The 21,596-nt window shown below is 35.3% G+C and overlaps 3 protein-coding genes and 1 pseudogene across 9 annotated transcripts; 1 reads left to right on the plus strand and 3 right to left on the minus strand.

The window, feature by feature from the left end:
- On the plus strand, positions 217-2,319 carry LOC104741620 (F-box protein At1g30200). The gene is made up of 2 exons (XM_010462505.2): positions 217-1,558; positions 1,948-2,319. Exon 1 carries the CDS (start codon positions 380-382, stop codon positions 1,532-1,534), a length of 1,155 nt encoding a protein of 384 aa, XP_010460807.1. The 5' UTR covers positions 217-379; the 3' UTR covers positions 1,535-1,558; positions 1,948-2,319.
- Positions 2,558-5,983, minus strand: LOC104741621 (transcription factor TCP24). Of its 6 annotated transcripts, none has more exons than XM_010462507.1 (4): positions 5,929-5,983; positions 5,559-5,742; positions 3,962-5,079; positions 2,558-2,742 (listed from the first exon to the last, which is right to left on the minus strand). In XM_010462507.1, exon 3 carries the CDS (start codon positions 4,996-4,998, stop codon positions 4,000-4,002), a length of 999 nt encoding a protein of 332 aa, XP_010460809.1. In that variant the 5' UTR covers positions 4,999-5,079; positions 5,559-5,742; positions 5,929-5,983; the 3' UTR covers positions 2,558-2,742; positions 3,962-3,999. The 6 variants fall into 6 exon arrangements, with proteins under 6 accessions (XP_010460809.1, XP_019091815.1, XP_010460812.1 ...); XM_019236270.1 differs by having other exon boundaries at positions 5,559-5,704; positions 5,929-5,955; XM_010462510.2 differs by having other exon boundaries at positions 3,962-4,938; positions 5,559-5,970.
- On the minus strand, positions 10,802-13,752 carry LOC104741622 (probable inositol transporter 2). 2 transcript variants are annotated; one of them, XM_010462511.1, is made up of 6 exons: positions 13,489-13,752; positions 13,326-13,396; positions 12,517-12,852; positions 12,277-12,393; positions 11,549-12,154; positions 10,802-11,457 (listed from the first exon to the last, which is right to left on the minus strand). In XM_010462511.1, the coding sequence occupies exons 1-6, from the start codon at positions 13,628-13,630 to the stop codon at positions 10,969-10,971; spliced, it is 1,761 nt and encodes a 586-aa protein (XP_010460813.1). In that variant the 5' UTR covers positions 13,631-13,752; the 3' UTR covers positions 10,802-10,968. The 2 variants fall into 2 exon arrangements, with proteins under 2 accessions (XP_010460813.1, XP_010460814.1); XM_010462512.1 differs by having other exon boundaries at positions 12,286-12,393; positions 13,489-13,751.
- LOC104743630 lies at positions 16,147-16,735 on the minus strand (annotated as a pseudogene).

Here is a 21,596-nt window from a genome sequence, read left to right on the forward strand (position 1 = left end):
GTCATGAAAACTCTTTCATCAAATAGAAAGATTTTACAAGATTAGAAAAAACAAATCATCAAGATTTTAAAAAACTTCCTAAACAATCTCTTAGAATCCTTCATTTTTTACTTTCAATTTTCTATGATTCTAACAATCAGCAAGAACGTAAAGTCATTAAAATTTTTTCTAAATCCTAAACCAATACCTTCCCTAAGTGAGATCTCTCTCTCATTTAATAACGTAGCAAGTAACAAACACATCTTTGCTCTCTTTGCTCTCACTAAAAGACAAAAGCAATCACGAGCCAACACCTCTTCATCAATGGCGTCTCTTCTCTCCTTCTCCTCAGATCTCACACTCTGAAACCCCTCTCTCCTTCAAAAAGAAAAGGGAAGTCATGTCTTACCTTCTCCGCACCGATCCAGTTTCACGAATCCACCCAGAGCCTCAATCTCCAACCTCTTTCGACCACTTCGATCTTCTCCCTGACTCTCTCCTCCTCTTAATCTTCGATAAAGTCGCCGACGTCAAAGATCTCGGCCGTTGCTGTATCGTCTCCCGTAGATTCCACTCTCTCGTCCCTTTCGTTGAAAACGTTCTCGTCCGCGTTGATTGTGTTATCTCCGATGACGACTCTTCTTCCTCTGATGATAATAATAACAACCGTCGATTCTCACTCAACGCTGCTTCGATTTCAGACGCCGTCGCTGTTGGCGGCTCCTTCTCCGCCTTGTTCCGTCTCGTCTTCGCTCCAATTTTCAAACCGTTTCAAGCTCTAGGCCAGTTCCTAGGACCGAAACGATCGTCTTCTTCGTTCGACGCTTCGTTTTCGTCGATCGACGGCGAGATCGAGCAAGGCGGCGTAACGCATCACTCGCCGACGCAGGTTTTGAAAAACTTCAACGAGATTCGGTTTCTGAGAATTGAACTCCCAACAGGTGAATTAGGGATCGAAGATGGTATATTACTGAAATGGAGAGCTGATTTTGGATCTACGCTTGATAACTGTATGATTCTCGGCGCTTCTTCGGTGATTAGATCGAAGAATCTTGAGAATTGTGTTGTTGTTGATGAAGACAATGGTAACATACCTGAGTCGTTCTACACTAACGGAGGGCTTAAGCTCCGTGTTGTGTGGACGATTAGCTCGTTGATCGCAGCTTCAGCTCGGCATTATCTTCTCCAGCCGATCATCACTGAGCACAAGACATTAGATCGTTTGGTTTTATCTGATGCTGATGGACAAGGTGTTTTGTGTATGGATAGAGAACAGCTTGAAGAGCTTAGAGTTACTCCTTTATCAGCTTCTTCTGCTTCGAAGAGGACGCTTGTGCCTGCATTGAACATGAGGCTGTGGTATGCTCCGCAGTTGGATTTACCTGATGGTTCGGTTTTGAAAGGTGCGACGTTGGTGGCTATTAGGCCGAGTGAGTCTAAGAAGGAAGTTTGTGATGCTTCTTGGTTGTCTGATGCGTTTGAGGAACCGTATGGGACTGCGGCTAAGATGTTGATCAGGAGGAGGACTTATTGTTTGGAGATGAACTCGTTCTGATTTTGCATTACGACCCGATTTCAGGTACTATATTGCATTGTGCTGTTCTCTGATATTTGTGTACTGCTCTGTTTTGGTCGTTTGAACTATGTCGCTGCTAGAAGAAGAAAATGCATGTACTTAGAGAACCAATCTGAGGGGTTATATAATGATTTTTGCTTTGTCTTTGCTCATGTTATGTGAATTGTGTTAGTTTGGGTGATGATGTTTCTTGAGCTGAAGTTTCATGGTTCTTGTTGAGAGAATACATTACCTGCAGGACCATAACAATTTCACTGAAAATGTGGTTGATTTGTGGCCAAAACTAATGAAACTTGAGTTGCTATTCGGACGTATCATCGAGTCTTGTATCTGTTTTAGACTGTATTATACGTGTAGAAGCTAGTACAGTGTTAATCATAGACATTTTGCAGGTGGTGGGAGCAAACAAATCCACTTATACTGGAGGATGCCGGAAAGAGTACAGAGAGAGATCACAAATGTCCTGAAGCTTAAAACCGCAACTCTCTGACTTTTTGACACATACTGCTTCGCCAGCCATGCGGAGCGCATCGGATCTGTAGGCATGGATGTCTAAGGGAGTTACTCTGAAACCGAAGAACGCCATTGTACATAGACTCTTGTAAGATTATCCGAATGAGCAAAGAACATGTGTGTGGTCTGTGTTTAAAAGAGACACATAACAGCATAGGAATCGCTGTAACACGGAAGGGATCATGTTATAAAAAGAGTCTGTAATAAATATTTATAAGCTTTATTTCGACACTCTGATGTTCTGTTCTTGATACTTAGATGTTCTGTTCTTGAAGCTAACTTCATAAAACAATGATCTTCTACTGATTCTCCTCTCTACTTTGATATATGCTCTTGTTTCACTTATGGCTTGCACCATCAACTCGCATATCCACCATCATGGATAGTAAAAATTGTTTTGAAACCTAAAATCAGAACACTCGTATTGCCCCCAATTGTAACCTAGAAGCTCAGAAAAAGCTTCATAGCATGCAGCCAACAGAATGAGGATGAACACACATAAAAACATATATATGATTCATACATACATAATACATCTTCTTAACAAACAACAATTACTCACGGTCTTAACATACAACCAATCATGCTTCTGATTGCAATGGGGGATCCATATATATATATATATGCCCAGGGCTGCGCAAACATAGTCTTCCCTCAAAATTACACTTCCTCTCCTGCATTTCAATTCCAAGAAACATTGTCATAAATCAACCATATATCTTGATGAAGATAAAATTCCCAATCGGGTTGTTAAAAAACCATTATCAAGAATTCCATATGTGCAAGTTAAACATTGGACTTTAATCATTGGCCTTAACACAAAAACACATTTTATATCATCTTCCTTAACGCAAAAATACATTTGAAAGGTGACATTATAACTACAAAAACTCATCTATCCTCATTACTAGAAACAAATCCAACCTTTATAAAGAAAATGTTTTATGTTATGTAAAGTTGAAGAGACCTAAGATGTGAGTGATGCCCTGAAGTAAAGGGCAAGAGCTCATGGGACAACAATGAAGAGATGGGTTAGATTCCGACACAGAGCATGTGGTGCCACTTCAGGAGGCCAATGTTTTCAAACAATTTTTTTCACATTTTTTGCCAGGCAAAAACACTCAACGTCCCATCTTTTCTCTAAAAATAAGTATATAAAAAGGACAAAGTTCCATTGATTCTTTCACAGCAAAAGTCTTTATTATCTAATATTTGATTCTTTCACACCAATAATAATATATTAACCAACTACTTTCTTATCCTTAAACAGTTAATCAACTCACTACATTTTCCATTAAAAACATTAAATTTCCATAAAGATTCCTAAACCAAGAACTTTGAATACTAAAAGTATTTATTAATTCATAAGCTTAAATTTTGGTAAGCATAGTATCAATCAGAAACATGGAGTCAAAAGGTTAGGTGAATGTGTGTGATGAGAATGAAATAAAACACAACAAAAGTTGGAGACAAATTAAATAAAATCCGGATCTACCCTTAAGAGAAAATAAGTAATGATCACAACAAATTGGAGCAAAAGTGATGATGCTAAGGAAGAAGGGAACCCAACATAGTACAGATGAGGAGACATAACACACGATGAAGCCCTCTTTTCAAATTCATCCACATGCCCTTTGGTTATTAAATCTAAAATGTAAGTCATTACTTCGAGACGCACAAACAAAAAAAGCAATGAAGTCAAGAAATGACTCATCAATGCCACGCCCCCAATAAACCATCTTTCTTTTGTGAAATCAAGAAACCAAAATTTTAACAAATCAAACAACATGGTACTATTACTAAAACTTATCTAATCAATCCATTAACCATTTTTAAAACATTGAATTAATGAAGAACTGAGATTGTAAAAAAAAGATAGTAAAAAATACTAACCAAGATTGTGGAGAGATGAAAGGGAAGCATTTTGACTCCTATCTCCTATCTTTATCTTTATCATCGGAGTTCCTGTTTCCTTCGCCGTAATAAAGATACAAACGGCCATCAAAAGTAGAAGGCAGCTGGTGGCTATGGTGGTCAAGAGGAGGAGGTGTAGCCATGAAAAAGGAAATGCTCTGACTATCCATTGGAGAAGAGGAAGAAGAGGAAGACGAAATCGATGCCCTTTGAGTAATGTTGTTGTTGAGAAAGAGAGATTGTGAATTGGACTGAAGGGTCCCCCTACTACTGTAACCTCCATTAAGGGCAGAAGAAGAAGAGATTCCAAAGTTGTATTGATCAGGTACAAAGGAGAAAGGGTGGTTATTCTGATTCATTGTTGGCTCTTGATGAGATGTTGAGGATGAGTTTGGTATGAACTGAACCGGGTTGAAACAATCAGAACCACCGGTCCAATTCCGGTGGTTATCCGGCTGTTGCTGTTGTTGTTGTTGGTCAAAGCCGCCGGTGAGAAGCTGAGTGAAGGAGCTTTGATGAGCATTCTGCAAATCTTTATCTCTTTCTTTAGCAGTTCTCTCTCTAGCTCTCTCTCTTGCTTTCCCACGAATCTCTGTCCTAGACAAAGACAACAACGAGCTCTCAGATGTTCCACTACTACAAGCAGATTTGGTCTGGTTCTGATTCTCAAGATCGAAGTTAGTGTTGATCGGAGGAAGATCAGTGATTGAATCAGAAGCTGCGTTGATAAGCCACTCAACAGCTTTGCTTGGCTGATCAAATCCAAGACGATCTTGAAGATCATAGAACTGGATAGCTGTAGCTACCGAGAGACGTATCCTCCTATCTCTCAAACCTTTTGAAGTCAAGACTTTGCTGTGTCGATCTTTGCCTCCTGAAGCTCGTGAAACCCTAATGATACGAGACGATGGATTGTTCCAATCCTTCATCATTCCGGTGTTGTCGTCTGTAAATCTCTGTAGCTTCCTGCTTTGTTGTTGTTGTCTTTGTACCTCAATGTCTTCGTCCAACTCCATTGAAACGCTACTCTCATACTTTATCAGAAGCTATGATAAGTAAAACACACAAAAAGCCTGAGTATGTTGCAGTGATTGAATCTGTGAAAGAAAAAAAAAAGAAGGAAGAAGAAGAAGAAGATTAAAGTCATTACTGAAAAAGCTGAAATATGAATAATTTTGTTTCATTGAAATTAATAATACCAATTTTGTAGATCTGCAAAGCCTATCTTTTAAACATTCATATGTTCAATAGCTTATAGACCTATAGCTTAAGAGCCTTTTCAGAAACCCTAAATTAAATATATGTAAACCTATTAGACCTAGCTATAGGAGATTGATAAAAAAGATTAGAAGCTAGCTCAGGTCTGAAAATAATAAATACCCACAAGTCAAAAGAGAGGTTTATTAGCTGAAGAAGATGAAAAAGAACTACAACACTAAATGAAATGAAGCTTGCCCTAATAAACATGGTAGGTTTGCAAAGTAAACAATCTTGATTACATTAAAGAAAAGCTAAAAAGATTTTAAATATAAATAAAAGATTTGCCTCAAAAATCACCAACAAAGAGAAATCTCACTTTGGATTACAGGTGTCAACTGTCCAAGCTCACTGTAGAACAACAATGGCGGCGACTGTAAAAAAAGAGACCAAACTATCTTTTTTTTTAAACGAGCTTCTTCTTTATCCCTTTGGTATTGTTATCATGCTTAGATCTCATCCTAGCTTCCATAATAAACATTAGAGTGTTGAGATCCACAGATCTGCCATAATAATCAAATCGAAATGGTTCTATATAAGATTTACAAAAAAATATTCGTTTGAGGTAGGGTTTTAGGATGTTTTTTTTTTAATTTCCCAGGAAAATCAGACGAGAAAGTGAAAGAAAATTAGCAGAAAATGGGAATTGGAAGGAGACTCTAGAGGGAGAAAAGTGTTTTTTTTATTACCTGTTAGAGAAAAAAATATCCACAGTAGAGTAAGTAAGTAAAGCCTTCGGACAAGGGAAGACAGAAGTGCACTGTTTTGGACTGTTTTGTACTTTCCTTTGTTCTCTTCTCTCTCTTTTTTACCCTTACTTCTTTCTCTGTTTTACAAATCTGCCACTCATTTGTTTACCCTACTGTACTTTACAATTGGAATATAACTCTCTATTGGTATAAAATGTATGCATGTTTAATCATTTCTACGAGTTTTGATGTAAGATCTGATAAGACAGTAGCTAGGATTAAGCAGATAAGATATAATATTCTAATTTGTTTATGTGTAGATGAAAGAAAATAGATATAATAAAGGCAAGTGCATTTAATTTATTAAGCTCTAGTCAGAAAATCTTTAAAAGAGTAATTTAGAGTATATTTGCTACATATAGTTTGTGTGCTGTATAATTCCTGAATCTTATTCCTGAATCTTATTATATAAAGTTTAATATTAAAGTTACTCATTAACAAGATCATGATACGTGTCAAATATATGGATTAGATGTTGATACGTGTCAAAAAAAATCTCTTTTTTATAAACTTAGTAGGACAACAAATTATATTTACAGAATTTTACATGTTTATATTTTAAAATTTTTATTTCTCTAAATCAAAAAAGAAAACTAACAAAATCAATATATTTTCCATTATATGCTAATTATATTATACGTGTGTTCTCAATAAAATTGGACATGTGTAAGCAAAAACTTAATTTATTGAGCATGTATATTAATCAATAAATAATGAATAACAAAGTTAAAAAGAATAACATAATTTTAGTCGGATATAAATTGTATTTATCGTTGTAATATAAAATTTTATTGTATTTATCCTTGAAAGATTAATGAACTTAAAAAGAAAAAAATTCAATACATGATGTGTATTAGTATAGCTTTACATGTTTTATTTTAGAGATTTTAATGCATGTAGTATGAGAAACCTGAAAAAAATAGAAAAAATGAGTTTGTAGGAATGAATTTTTGGTTAATTGACGGAAATTGACAAAAGTAATACTTATGAAATTATGACATATAGAAGAATAATATATAGGATATTTTTGGATTTCTAAAATTTTTTTGGATGTTAACGGATTTTTTGACTGATTATTTTTATTGTTAAATTTGAAATACTAAACAATATACATATTATCTCATATGATCCTCATATTCTTTTTGTTATTAAAATTTTAACTCTAATCAATGAAAAAGTGAACTATGGTTTTACGATGAAATAGATAGTTAAATGTGATTACTAAAATGAATGTCTAATAATGATGAGATTTATTTTGGATTAAAATTTTCCAAATTTTAATATGTATCATTTAAAAATAAATAATTTAAGAATATTAGTAATTTTTTATGTTTGATTTTATAATTTCAACATGTGTACTTATGTACTGCATATGTTAAAACATAACATAATTCAAAATAGATTATAATTTATAGGAATGAATCTTCGGTTATTTGATGAGAATGTCTCTATATCTTTATATATGTTTTTCTTTTATAAATTTCACTCATTTAAAATTGATTATGACATGAGGTCAAATTAGTACATATGAGATCACAACATAACAATATACATCTTAAATAATGTTGATTCAGTTATTTTTTGCGAATTACATTTTGTTAATTTTTATTTGTATTTTCAATTTTTACTAAGATATAGATTTGATATGATGTATTAATTGTGTTTGATATAAAATATTTAGTTATATGCATTAAGATGAAATGTGTAACTAAACGTAAAATATGGTTTATTATGATGGTATAGATATTTAAACGGTACTTCGTGTCCTATAAGAGTTTTTGGGTAAAAGTGCAAAGATTAATAAACAATAAATATTATGTTATTTATAAAACTTCAACCAATAGGAAAATATACTGCATAGTTCAAATAGTCATAAATTATTATAATAATAAAAATTATACATAGAAATTTGAGAAAATATTATAAAATAGAGCAAAAAACCTTAAAACTCTTATATAATGAAACTGAGAGAGTATTAAAATTAAATATGAGAAGCTCATATTTAATATTAAAATGTTACAAGATATAATATAAAAACATATATATTACTATTTAATTATTCTCAATATATTTTTAAAATTTTTACCCACATAATAACATGAACCTTATCTAGTATAATATAATGCTTCTTCTTTGATACATATTTCCAATATTATTTAGCCTATTTTTTCTTTTTAAATCATTACCTTTTCAAGGAATATTAAGCTTGTATAATATTTCATGTTGATATATCAACGGTTAAGACAGGCTTTGTCAAGGTGATCAAGTAGATAAATGAGTTTTAGACAACAAAAAAAAAAAAAACAAAGCAACAACTTTACTTTTTTATTATAAAAAATAGCTTTATTTTTTGCATACGATAAAAATATATATTTTCATTCTAAGTTTTGAAAGATCATTTTTTATTTTAAGATTAACTAGAGGATCTACGAAAATATAATTCTCAAATGAAGTTTTTTTTTTGTTAGATCTCCAATTTAGTATGATGATTTCCTGGGCTTGGTGAAGAAAAAATTTCAACCAAATAAAACTATATCTTAACAAATCTGTGTTTGGACCTACTAGGTATGATAAGCTAAAGTATGCTTGAATGTAACTAAAGACAGAGAAGTTAAAACTTACAAAATGCAATATGAGAAATGACTAATAAATAATCTAATATGATATGTGTGAAAAATATTAAGACCATTTGTCGCCAAATCACAAAATTAATTGTTAGTTTTGTGGTTTATGAACTACCAAATTAGATATTTAGTGCACAAATATATTTATGCAGCTTGGAGCACAAAATTATTTTGTTGTGTAATTAGTATCAATATTTTGGGTTTGACTCCACTAAAGATTTTTCAAACGATGCAACAAAGAATCACCAAATCAAATATGTGCATCGTTGGCACAAGTTTTTTTCGAGTTATTTATACTTAGAAAGGTAAATTAGAGTACATTTTAGTGTTTGATTATATTTTGGAAAAAAAAATTAAAACATATTTTAGTGTATGGTGGTAAGATGAGCAATCAGTGATTGTGATATATATATATATACATAATTGTTGTCAATGCTAAAGAATGATTCACGCTTTTCTTGGTATTTCCTAATGCCACAATAATTTCTTTTGAACTTTTATTGCCCTAGACATGATGGGATTTAATGCAAAAAACTCAAGTGAAAATAGAAAAAAACAACAACATTTTGAATTAAAAAACCCCTTAAAAACACTTGTTATGAATAACGGTAGAACTGAAATCAATGTTAGAGGGGGTTATTGGTTATTGGTTATATGATTTTAATGAATTTGGAAATCCAAATACAAATCATGTATTATTTAATCATTGATTTTAAAATACTTATCAAAATTATGTGTTATTGGTTCTATGATTTACAAATACTTGTTAAAATCCCATGTTATTCATTTAATGATTTGTTTTTAGATTTCAAAATTCATATTATGTTTTAAATGGATTTGAAAGTGTAAAATAGAAGGATTCAAATTCAAGGATAAAACATGTTATTTCAAAATCCATGTGTTTTGATTTTTAGAATTTACAATTCCATATGTATTTAGAAATCATCTCTCCAATAACAGCCTCTTAGATAACTCATAAGTCAAACATACAACTCATACATCTACAAGTAAATAGTTTAAAAATAATACTAATAATAATGTAAAAATTATGGATAATAGAAAGAGAAGAAAAAAATGCACAAACCAAACTATCGGCCGAATGGCCAATTGACCAGTAAAATCTTTGTGATTACGACTATTTTCTTGACAGGGAAACAATGTCCAAACTCTTTTCGTAAAGAAAGCAAAGTTTAAATTATGTAACGAAATCTAAGTACTATTAATTATGTAACGAAATCTAAGTACTATTAATTATGTCATTCGTTCTTTGTTTTTATAGGAATTTACTCAGTCTAGTATTAATTATAGCATTTGCAGTGGTGAGAGACTCGAATGATTCTTACTTCTCACTCCTACTTTTTGTTATTTTTTATTTTTTTATTGGTAAGAACTAATTTGAGAACCCACCTGTACATGTCCTTATAACAACCAATCATGGAGTATTCATATGTATAGAGACATGTGATAATATAAGAACGTAACATATCTCTTAATGGTAATGTATTTCAGTATTTGGTTAATCTAAAGTAGGGGTGGGTGTGTATCGAGACTCGAGAGTGAGATGTGTATATAGCTTTTGATGGGTTAACGTTTCTGATCTAAATCCTAAAACAAGTAATAAGATATACTCATTTGGGTTTCGGTGGTAATGGAGCTAACGACGGGCTCGAGACTGCCACGCACGTGTCGCTGTCTAAAGGCATTTATTGATGCACATTCAGTTTTTTTTTTTTTTTCACATCGAACTTCACTTTTTTATTTCCCTGTTGCTCCAATGTATTTCTATCAATTTCGAATGTATGATATGTTAAACATATTTGGTTTGTGTTTCCCAATTAAGAAAAGAAAAGTAATTTCTAATGCAAAAAGAGCACAAGATGAATTCTAATTACTCAAGTTTCAAGTACAATATTTGTTATCTGCACTTAGTTTAGTTACACTTGAACTTGTCACTTGTCAGCTTCATGCTCAACAGCTAAAGTGTCAAGTATGACCATAGGGATCCTTAAAGATTGATAATAATTTAACGACAATATGTGTGTTTTTTAAGAAAAGTTTGTTTTTGTATGTTCACATATAGAAACTATATAATAAGTAACTGGTCTTATCAACATGATTTTGGTGACATTTCAATGGTGGTTTATTGGTAGTTGGTACGATCTAGCTCCTAGGAGCTTGCTCCAATAATATGATTTATAACCAAATATTTGACTAATTCTTACAAAAGAGTATCACGACATTGTCACTATCAAGTTTCAATACAAACTTACAAATCTTCATGAGCGTTCTTATACATTGATACTGCTTACAAGAGTTTTTTTTTCTTCTCATGCACTACTCTGGTTTTGAGTTTCTTTCATGCACTCTGGTTATGTTTCTCAACAGGTTTTGTCGATGTCTTCTTCCAAAACATAAACTCCATAGTTCTTCCTTCAAGCATCTTCTCAATCTCCTCCATTGGCATTCCTTTCGTCTCCGGAACACAAACCACAACAAAGAAAAGAGCAATGACTGAGATCACTCCAAAGATGAGAAAAGTCCAAGAAGTACCAATAGCTTCAGTCAAAGAAAGAAAAGATTGAGCCACGATCAAATTCGATATCCAGTTCGCAGTTGCAGCTATTCCACCACAGACTCCTCTGAACCTCAATGGATATATCTCTGAGTTAACTATCCATGGCACAGTCCCCATTCCAGGAGAGAAGAAAATGATGTAAAGTCCCAATCCTAGAAGAGCAAACCAACCAAAATTGCTAGGACATCCTCTCGTGTACCAAAGTCTGTTTTCCTTATGACATAAGTCCTTAACCGAATCATTAGAGATCCAACATGCCCCGGGTTGTTCCTACAATCATCATATATGAAAAAAGGATTTGATTTTCAAATGTTTTGGAGTGAAAACATATATATTTTTCGGGTTTTCGAATAGTCTTTACCTTTCCATTAGGTGAGGAACAGAAGCCACAAGATGTAGAAGAAGCTTTCAAGCAAGTCATACAATCCCAAGCATTGGTATTCATACCTGACTTATTATAATCCGGACAAGTAAGATTATTAAACCATTGTGTCTCGAGTGAGCTAATCGCAGGAGCGTGAGTAGCCGCTTCATAGAAAACACCAGTTAGTATTCCGAGCGAGATAATAACTCCAAAAAGACTAATGATCAGAAGCTTTTTCCTTCCGGTTCTATCGATGAAGTAAATGCTAATAATGGAACCAAATGCGTTAAGCCCTGCGTTAACTAGAGACAAGAGCAGAGCTGTTCTGTTTGAAGCGAAACCGGCAAGCTGAACAATGGTTGGACTGTAATACATAACAGTGTTGATCCCAACGAACTGTTGAAACACTTGGAGACCAACACCAGCTATAAGTCCTCGTCTAACTGTTTTGGCTTTGCATAGTTTGATCATGTTGATTTTCTCAGATGATCCTTCTTCGAGTATCTCTGTTTCAACTGAGTCTTGAAGTGCACGTATCTCTTGTTCTACATCTTCTGATGAATATATTCTTCTCAGAATTGCTTTAGCCTCTTCTTCTCTTCCCTGTTTACATTACGAAAACACATGGATTTTAATATAAGGAGCTTAAAATCTTTAAAACACTTTTGGTTACACACATTTTTAGATATTATATATCAGACTTTGTGAAAAAGTCTTGGAGATACCATGAGTACCTTGCGGTATAACCAACGAGGTGATTCCGGGAGCGAAAACATTAGGATAAACTGCAAAAGAGCTGGAAGTCCGGCGATTCCGAGCATCCATCTCCATGTTCCGGTCACCTACAACAAGAGAAAACAGAACATTTAAATTCTCTAAAACTAGCCAAAGTGTGAAATTTTCGTTAAGGTTAAGTTGATGAGGTGAGACATGATCTGCCCTTTAGGCTAGTATCATGCACTTACATCGGTAAAGGCCAAGTTGATGAGATAAGACAAGAACTGTCCTCCGGTAATGAGAAACCCATTGGTACTAACCAAAGCTCCTCTAATCTTTGCAGGAGAAGCTTCTGATATGTATAGAGGAGCGGTCATCGAAGCCATCCCGACCCCGAGGCCCACAAATACACGGCCAACGACAAGTAGAGACGGGTTAGGAGCTGCTGCCATAATGATAGCTCCTAATAGAAAAAGAAAATCCGCCATAAGAATCGCGCTTCTCCTCCCGAATCTGTCGTTCGCCCAACCTCCTATAGCGGCTCCAACGATGGCTCCTGCGACTGCCATGCTCACTATCATCTCCTGTTTCCATTTTTTTTGTTTGTTTCAAGTTTAGTATTTGCTTGTGTCTTAGGTATTTAGATGCTTTTCTTAACGGTAAATACTAAATGGCATGCAAAAAAAAGTAACATGATGTTTAGTGCTAATCGTACTCTAAAAACAGGATCCAAATCTTGATGATCTGCTTTTATTTATGCTTGCTAAATTTTGTTTGCGAATCAATACAATCGTTACAATCAATAAGTCAAACCGCGGCGGTACATTAACATCAAACTATAAACTTAAGTTTATTTTGTTGACAAAACTTAAACAAACAAAATATAAATAACTAGAGTATATTAGTGTCTAAAAACGCAAATTACGAAACGTTAATATATTCTTCTGTCCGAGGTGGACTCATCTAATTTTTATTAAAACATCGATCATTTATGTTTTTGAGAATCCTAAAATTAACCAAAAATCAAGAAAACAGAAAGCAAGAAAAATATAAGAACCTGTAACCAAGTATTTTTGTCAACAGACTTGAAATCATCTCTGATGTAAAGCAGAGCTCCAGATATGACTCCTGCATGTATATACACACACAATATAAAACCCATCAAACTCCAAAGCAAATATATGTATGCATGAGAGAATCGACAGAGAAGAGAAACTTACCGGTGTCGTAACCAAAGAGAAGACCACCGATTCCAGCAGAGAAAGCAAGACGAAGAACATAAGGATTCTTCCATGTTAGTGAGAAACATTCTCTGAAAGCTGATTCATCTGCTCCTCCTCCATGTATTATTCCTCCTTCCATATTTTTTTTGCTTTTAAGGATTAAAAGTGTTTGTCGAATGAGACGGAACAACCAATATAAAGACTGTGAGTTTCTCTGTTGTGTTCTGTTTTTTTTCTCTGTTGTAATGAGAAAAGTGAGGAAAATAAAATATAAGTGTGGTGATGAATGAATCAGGAATTGAGATGGAACACGAGGATTCCTAGAAAAATCCAATGACTTTTTAAAGTTTTCTTCTTTTACTTTTTTTTTTTCTTCTGGATAACTCATTTATTAATTTTCTTTGTTTGTATTATATGTACCTATATTTATTATATTACATGTATTTCTAGGGTAATTTACCTTATGATTTTTTTTGTCAACAAAAAAAAATCAGCTCAAACGAGCCAATTTGTGGGAAAGTTGTTTACAAATAAAATAGGATGCGGATTTGAACGCGCTTGGCGTGCCAAAGAATCCGCTCGTACATTAGCATTTCTAGAAACCTGAACCAATGAAAAAGAAGAAAACTCCTCCCTGTCAATCTTGATATCGTCTAGGTATGTTGCAAAGGCTGGCCAATCCTGAGGCGAAGACACCATCTTCACCAAATCAGAGCAGTCCGTGAAAAAGACTACCTCTCGAAAATCATGTCCAATCATGCATCGCATCGCCCAAATGAAAGCTTCAACCTCAGCATGTAACGAAGACAGACTACGCCGGTAATTGGTTGCGCCAGAAATCGGGGGTGATCCTTGAGAAGAAAAGCACACTCATCCTGCACCTGCAAAAACATCAGTGGCTTTCCAAGAGCCATCCACAAAACACCGATGTCCAGAAAACACTGGCGGAAGGGGAACATCACATCCCCAAGACGGAGAAGGTCGCATGCCAAGGGAGGAGGGAAGCTCGTCCGCCTCAGCCTCCACCTGTGCCTGCTGCCAAGTCTGCGCTTCACCTACCGCCACCCGAACAACCTCATCAGGTCGTTCTACTTGATTCTCGAAAACCCGAGCATTCCGTGCTTTCCATATATACCACATTATTCAAGGAAATGCTGCCACCTGTGAACCCGGATTAGTAGAGCCCAAAAAATGATCCACATTTGCATAAACGGACTCCGTAGGGAAATGATGCGGCCCCACCGGAACGTGTGCTAAACCCCATGCCTGACGAGCCGGTGAACACAAGAAAACGGCATGATTTATATTCTCCACATCTGCCCCACACCGTGTACATTCTACATCACAGTTGACTCCACGTCGTCTCAAATTAGCCGAGGCCGAAATACAACCCGACAACACTTGCCACATAAAGTGCTGTAATTTTGGCGGACATGGAACGTTCCATACCTTAGCAAGAAGAGAAGTAATCTCTGGACCATCCCCAGAAGCCTGAAATGTGTTCAGAACCGGTAAATGCTCCACCTCATACCTTGATTTAACTCTGTATTTTCCATGTTTAGTAAAATGCCATCCTAAATAATCTTTCTTCGAACAATTACTTAAAAGCAAAGCTTCTATCAAAGCAACGTCCACGGGATCAAAATGCTCAATGAGCATATCCCTACGCCAAGTATTCATTTGGCGATTGATCAAATGAGTCAATCGAAGAGCTGGATCCTGAAAAGGACCGTTACTCAAAGCTGGTCTCGGGAATTGAGCTGGAATCCAGGAATCATGCCATATAGAAATGGAGTTCCTAGAGCCAACCCTTTTAATAAGCCCTTTATTTACCAGAGAGCGAGCAGAAACAATGTTTCTCCATCCATAAAATAGAGAATATAACCGTATTGGTTCCAAAGGATTTGAATTCCTATAATACCTACTCTTAAAAACCCTAGCAAACAGAATATTTACCTTATGACAATTGAATATTTTACTCTTTTTCTCAGCAACAATATATCATACTATCACAATTCACAAAACAAGTTTTATTAGCTTTTTAATTTCGTCTCTATTGCCACATCAACATATATCACATAAAATTATGAAAACGTAAATTACTAAAGTATATGTGCATTGACTACATACGTTACATGTCAGTATAGTTGACTACATTATTATTATTTTTTGTTGTTGTTAAACTAAAATTTTAAAAATATTTTTGTAATAATATTTTAATGTTACGTATAGAAAACTTTAACTTGGCAATCCATTAGTTCTTCTGGATCCATTTTTCTTAGATTAAATTATGGGATATCCAGCAAAGGTACCAAACGTTTACATTAGCGGGTTAATAAGTTTCAAAAAAAAACCCAATAATTTCTTAGAAAAAAAAAATTCTTGAGATGTTTGCAAAAGAAATAAAAAATATAACTAATCATAACTTGGCAATTCATTGGTTCTTATGGACCCAATTTTTTTTATATTAAATTATGGGATATCCAGCAGAGGTACCAAGTGTTTACATTAGCGGGTTAATAAGTTTCAAAAAAAAAAAAACCAATAATTTCTCCAAAAGAAAATTAAATTCTTGAGATGTTTGCAAAAGAAATAAAAGATATAACTAATCATTGAGAGTTTTCATCATTTTAAAAATAGTATTGGCAAAAGAAATTAGCCAAAGCCAGGACGACCATTCTTAAACTTTGATGGGACATGCCAGTTTCGGTCCCTTATAGAAGTCACGTTCCATGGGTTTCGGATATTATATGAACTAGTAGAGTCAGAAGAAGTGTCATCTTCATCGTCGCTGTTTAGATCATCATCTTCAAGCTGGTACTTAACTGAGAAGAGCTCTGTTTTTTTGCCACATTTAGTAAGTTTACGAACTAGAGCCATAGGTTCTACGTCACCTGTGACCGTCATGAGCCCTTTTTCGCTGTTATACTCCACTTCGTTTACACCTGTTATCATTGGAAACAAAAGTATTAAGAATTATCTCATGTTATATAATATAAGATAATAAGACATATGAGTCTCGCAGTTTAGATGTTTGGACTTTTTATTTCTTACCAGAGATACTCTGCAACTTGATGCTTGCTTTTTTTTTAGCAACCGGTGCAACACTTTAAATCGACTTTTAGTATGCAAGTCTGCAAAATTTACACAGAAAATCATTGGCAACTGAAGAAAGAGTGATAGATATATATAGATAGATTGAGCGAGGAAGAGGTACCCAGACGGATTGGTTTGGGTTCGCCATTGTGAAGGAAGCTCGGTGAAAAGATGACGAAGAAAACCCTAAACTGAAACTCAATGGTGAGAAAAAGAATTGATTTGTACAATAGGCGTCGTTAAATCTTTTATATACAAAGGGAGAATCCATAAACTTTCCATATTTACCGAATTTTACATTAACAACTAACAAGTTAAGGTAATGATACATTTATTGAATTTGATAAATATTGTCGGTTTCCATATTCGAAGAATCTGGCAATTACAAGACCCGCCTTCCCCATAGTGTCAATATCTGTGGACAGATATCATCGCAGTGGACAATATCTGTTTGAGTGAATTTTGGTGTCTACCAAACGGTGAGCTTGCGGAATGCGATTAATTCAACCACTATGGTAAAAGCCAACTCCAACACTTTGCATACCATAAAATGATTTTACAAGGGAGTTTTCATAATGGCTTCCTGGGAGGTGGTTCCATCCGTACCTCCTACAAGATTTTGGGACGATGCTTATAGGAGGAGATACTCATTTCAACGAACAAAAAAAAACATGCAATTGATCAAAGACTCAATAAACAAAGAGAAAACGTTCGTGGTATGGAAGCACGTTAATGATTTAGTTATATACCTAGTTTAATTGTCACTACCAATCTTTGGTCAAAGATCATTTTCATTTGATCACTTTTATAGATGTAACACACAAAAGAAAATTGGAAATTCTGGGATTGAGTTGAACTGTATATGATTTAGTCAAACTCTTGATAGTGTTACACAACTCGTGAATTTGGACTATATCAAACTTAAAATTTGGACGCTATCAAGAGTTTGACTACATTTGAACTATATATAAATCGTCTTGCAGCACAATAATGAATTCTCTTAGTTTTTAAATTTGAAATATGTACCATGCTAGAACAAATATAATAACACTATATTCAAAAACATTTTCACCCATAGTGGACCACGAGTCGGAAATTATATGACTATTTTTTGTTGATGTTCATGCAAGTTCTTATTCACAAAATACACTATTCAAATATTGACGAAATCAATATTTAAAACGAATAAGTCTTATTGATATATTACGTATTTTGCTATTCAAATTATGCACAATGTTAAAATTAATGTAACAATACTATATATTCAAATAAACATAGTCATCCGCGGTACGTACTACGTAGACCGTATATTAATTTGTCTTTATTTGCCTATATTACTTATTTTTCTACTTAACTACAAACCATGTTAAAATATAGTATGTAATAATAAATATTTCTCCGCCTTGTATCATCAATATTACTCATTTTGCTGTCATGATTCTTTTAAGAATACAATTTGTGAAACTCACAATTGTTGTAAAACCCGATCAAACTTAACCAACATGAACACGAATCAAATGTGGAATGAGTGAATTAGACTTGAGAAAAACTTAAGAAAGAAAGAGAGAAGAGACGACACGATTTAACGAGTTCACGTTTCCAAGGTGGAAACGCTACGTCTCGCCGGAGTTAACTCCTCCGGTAATTCACTAGAACGATGATCAATTCCAATTACAAAGCTCTCACTTCTCTCTCTTCTGTAATCGATTACTCTCTCTCTCTCAAATCTCACCTTAACAAGATCTAACAAACTTCTGATCGAGATTAAGAGAAAATAAAACGTTAGAGTAATCAGAAAGACGGATCTACCCTCAGTTGTTTGTAACAACTTCCATCCGTGCCACTCACACGTGTGAACTAGAGCTTGTATCAAACCCTCTCATACACCGAGAGTCTTCTCCACACTTAAGCATTCCTTGTTGTTGAATCTGAGTCACAACACTTCAATTCTCCACCTTGACTATGATTCTACTGCTTAGCCGCAACGCCGTCTAGTCTTGGATTACCTTCTTCTGGAACTTGAGTTTCACAACTCAATACTCGAGCTCAACCGCTCCACCCTGAGTTCAACCACTCAGACTCTGAGCTCAACCGCTCCACCCTGAGTTCAACCACTCAGACTCCGAGCTCAACCTCTCCACCCTGAGTTCAACCACTCAGACACCAAAAAACTTGATATTTAGTAACTTGTAACCCGGAGCATCTCCAGTGCTCCATCCAATTTATCCACCGGAAGTACTTTAGTGAAGATATCAGCTGGATTGCATTCACTAGCAATTTTAATCACCTTTACCTTTCCTTCAGCAATGATATCTCTGATAAAATGCAACCGGATATCTATATGCTTAGTCCTCTCATGATGAACCGAGTTCTTTGCCAATGAGATTGCACTTTGAGAATCAAAATGTACCTCTACAAGACTCTGAGGGAATCCAAGTTCAGCTGCGAACCCTTTAAGCCAAAGAGCCTCTTTCACCGCTTCTGTTAAGGCCATATACTCAGCCTCTGTTGACGAGAGAGACACCACTTTCGGCAGTCCTGACTTCCAACTGATAGTGTTCCCTCCTACTGTAAAAACATAACCAGTGGTAGACCTCCTAGTACAACTATCACCAGCATGATCCGAGTGACAATATTCTCGCAACACCAAATCATCTTGCTTCCTGAAACACAAACTCCTTTTCTCTGATCCTCTTATGTACCTCAAGACCCACTTGGCCGCCTCCCAGTGACTCTTAAGAGGTTTTCCCATGTACCTGCTAATAACTCCAACAGGATACTCCAGGTCCGGCCGAGTGCCTATCATTGCATACATAATACTACCAACAATGTTAGCAGAAGGAATCACCTTCATCCTACCAGATTGTTCTTCATATTCTTCATCTATGGTTGCTCTTAATTTGAAATGAGCTCCCATTGGTGTAGCCACTGATTTAGCTTGATCCATATGAAAAGTTTTCAACACTCTTTTCACATAACCTTCCTGAGACAAAACCAATGTCCCTGCCACTCAATCTCGTATAATCTCCATACCCAAAATCTTCTTAGCATCTCCCAAGTCTTTCATCTCAAACTCCTGACTCAACAACTTCTTTAACTCTTGGACATGAAACTTACTCACTGATGCAATCAACATATCATCTACGTATAATAGCAGATATACGTACAGTCCATTTTCCAGCTTTCTCCAATAAACACAGCTATCATAGGCACTTCTACTATAACCTATCCCCTTCATGAACTCATCGAATCTCAAATTCCACTGCCTAGGAGACTGCTTAAGACCATACAAAGATCTTCTGAGAAAACATACCCGATTAGGATGGCTTTTGTCTTCAAAACCCTCCGGTTGAGCCATCACAATATCTTCCTCTAGAAAACCATGTAAAAACACCGTCTTGACATCCATCTGTTGGAGCTCCATGTCAAACTGTACCACCATCAATAGCAAATACCGAATTGAAACATGTTTAACCACCGGTGCAAAAATCTCATAGTAATCTACTCCTTCCTTCTGGGTATAACCCTTTGCAACCAAACGAGCTTTAAACCTCAGAGCTTCAACACCAGGGATACCAGGTTTTCGAGTGTAAACCCATCTACAACCAACCACTTTGGCATTCTCTGGTTTATCTCCAAGATCTCAAGTATGGTTCTTTTTCATAGAAACCATTTCCACCTTCATAGCTTCATTCCACTTCTCCCAGTCAGGATCTAATAATGCTTCCTTATAGGATCCTGGCTCTGACTTTCCTCCATCTTCAGTGTAGTAGGCAAAACCCACCATATTAGACTCATTATACCTTTTGTTATCCTAGATCGCTCTTTTTCCTCTATCCCTGACCAACTAGTAGTCACTTAAGTCCTCCTCTTCCTCAGATTCCACAGTTTCCTCTTGAACCATAAACTCTCGTTGATTTTGTGACGACTCTCCTCTGACTAGAATCTTGTCCGAAGGAATATCAGCTTCTTGTAAGACTCCACCTTGATCAAGTGAGTCTGAAAACAACTCTTGATTCTGTAGATCTAAGTTGAGAACATCAAACTGCGAGCCATCCTTAGCATCTTTGTACATGACTTCTTCCCTGAAAATAATATTTCGACTTATGACACATTTTCCTTCTTTTGGAACCCATACCTTTTTCCCTCTAACGCCTTCAGGATAACTGGTAAAATAACCCTTCTTAGCTCTAGGATTCAACTTGCCTTGGTCCGCATGGACATAGACTAAAAAACCAAATTTCCTGAGCGAACTCAAATCTGGCAACCTTGATGTCCACCTTGCTTCTGGGAGATCACATTCAATAGTTGTAGAAGGTGATCTATTAATCATATATACTGCAGTAGAGGCTGCTTTTGCCCATAATTTTTTCTCCATGCCACTCTCACTAAGCATACTCCTCACCTTGTCCATTATGGTACGATTCATCCTTTCTGCGACTCCATTTTGTTGAGGAGTATAAGCACAAGTCATGTGTCTTACAATACCCTCATCTTTACAAAATTTATCAAAGTACAGTACTCTAAACCATTGTCGGTTCTCAGCTTCTTAACCTTCTTCTCAGATTGAGTCTCCACCATCTTCTTCCAATCCACAAATTTCTCAAAAGCTTCATCTTTCCTCTTCATAAAATAAATCCACGTCTTTCTCGAGAAGTCATCAATAAATGATATGAAATACTGACAATTTCCTAACGATATTGGATTGTGCGGAGACCCCCATAAGTCTGAATGAACATACCCCAATTTCTCTTTCGTAACATGCTGAGCCAATGAGAAACTTACCATGTGGTACTTCCTAAACACACAATTTTCACAGAACTTCAACTCTCTGATGACGTCTCTTTTCATACTTCCTTTCTTCACTAGAACCTCGAGTCCTCTCTGACTCATATGACCGAGACGACTGTGCCATAAATCCGTCTCGTCTTTTGATAATTCCGAAGAATAAGACTCAGCAATCTCCGTTTCTCCTTGCAGAATATAAAGCGTATCCCTCTTCAGACCTT

Source organism: Camelina sativa, chromosome 14 (assembly GCF_000633955.1).
Source record: "Camelina sativa cultivar DH55 chromosome 14, Cs, whole genome shotgun sequence".
NCBI lineage: Eukaryota > Viridiplantae > Streptophyta > Magnoliopsida > Brassicales > Brassicaceae > Camelina > Camelina sativa.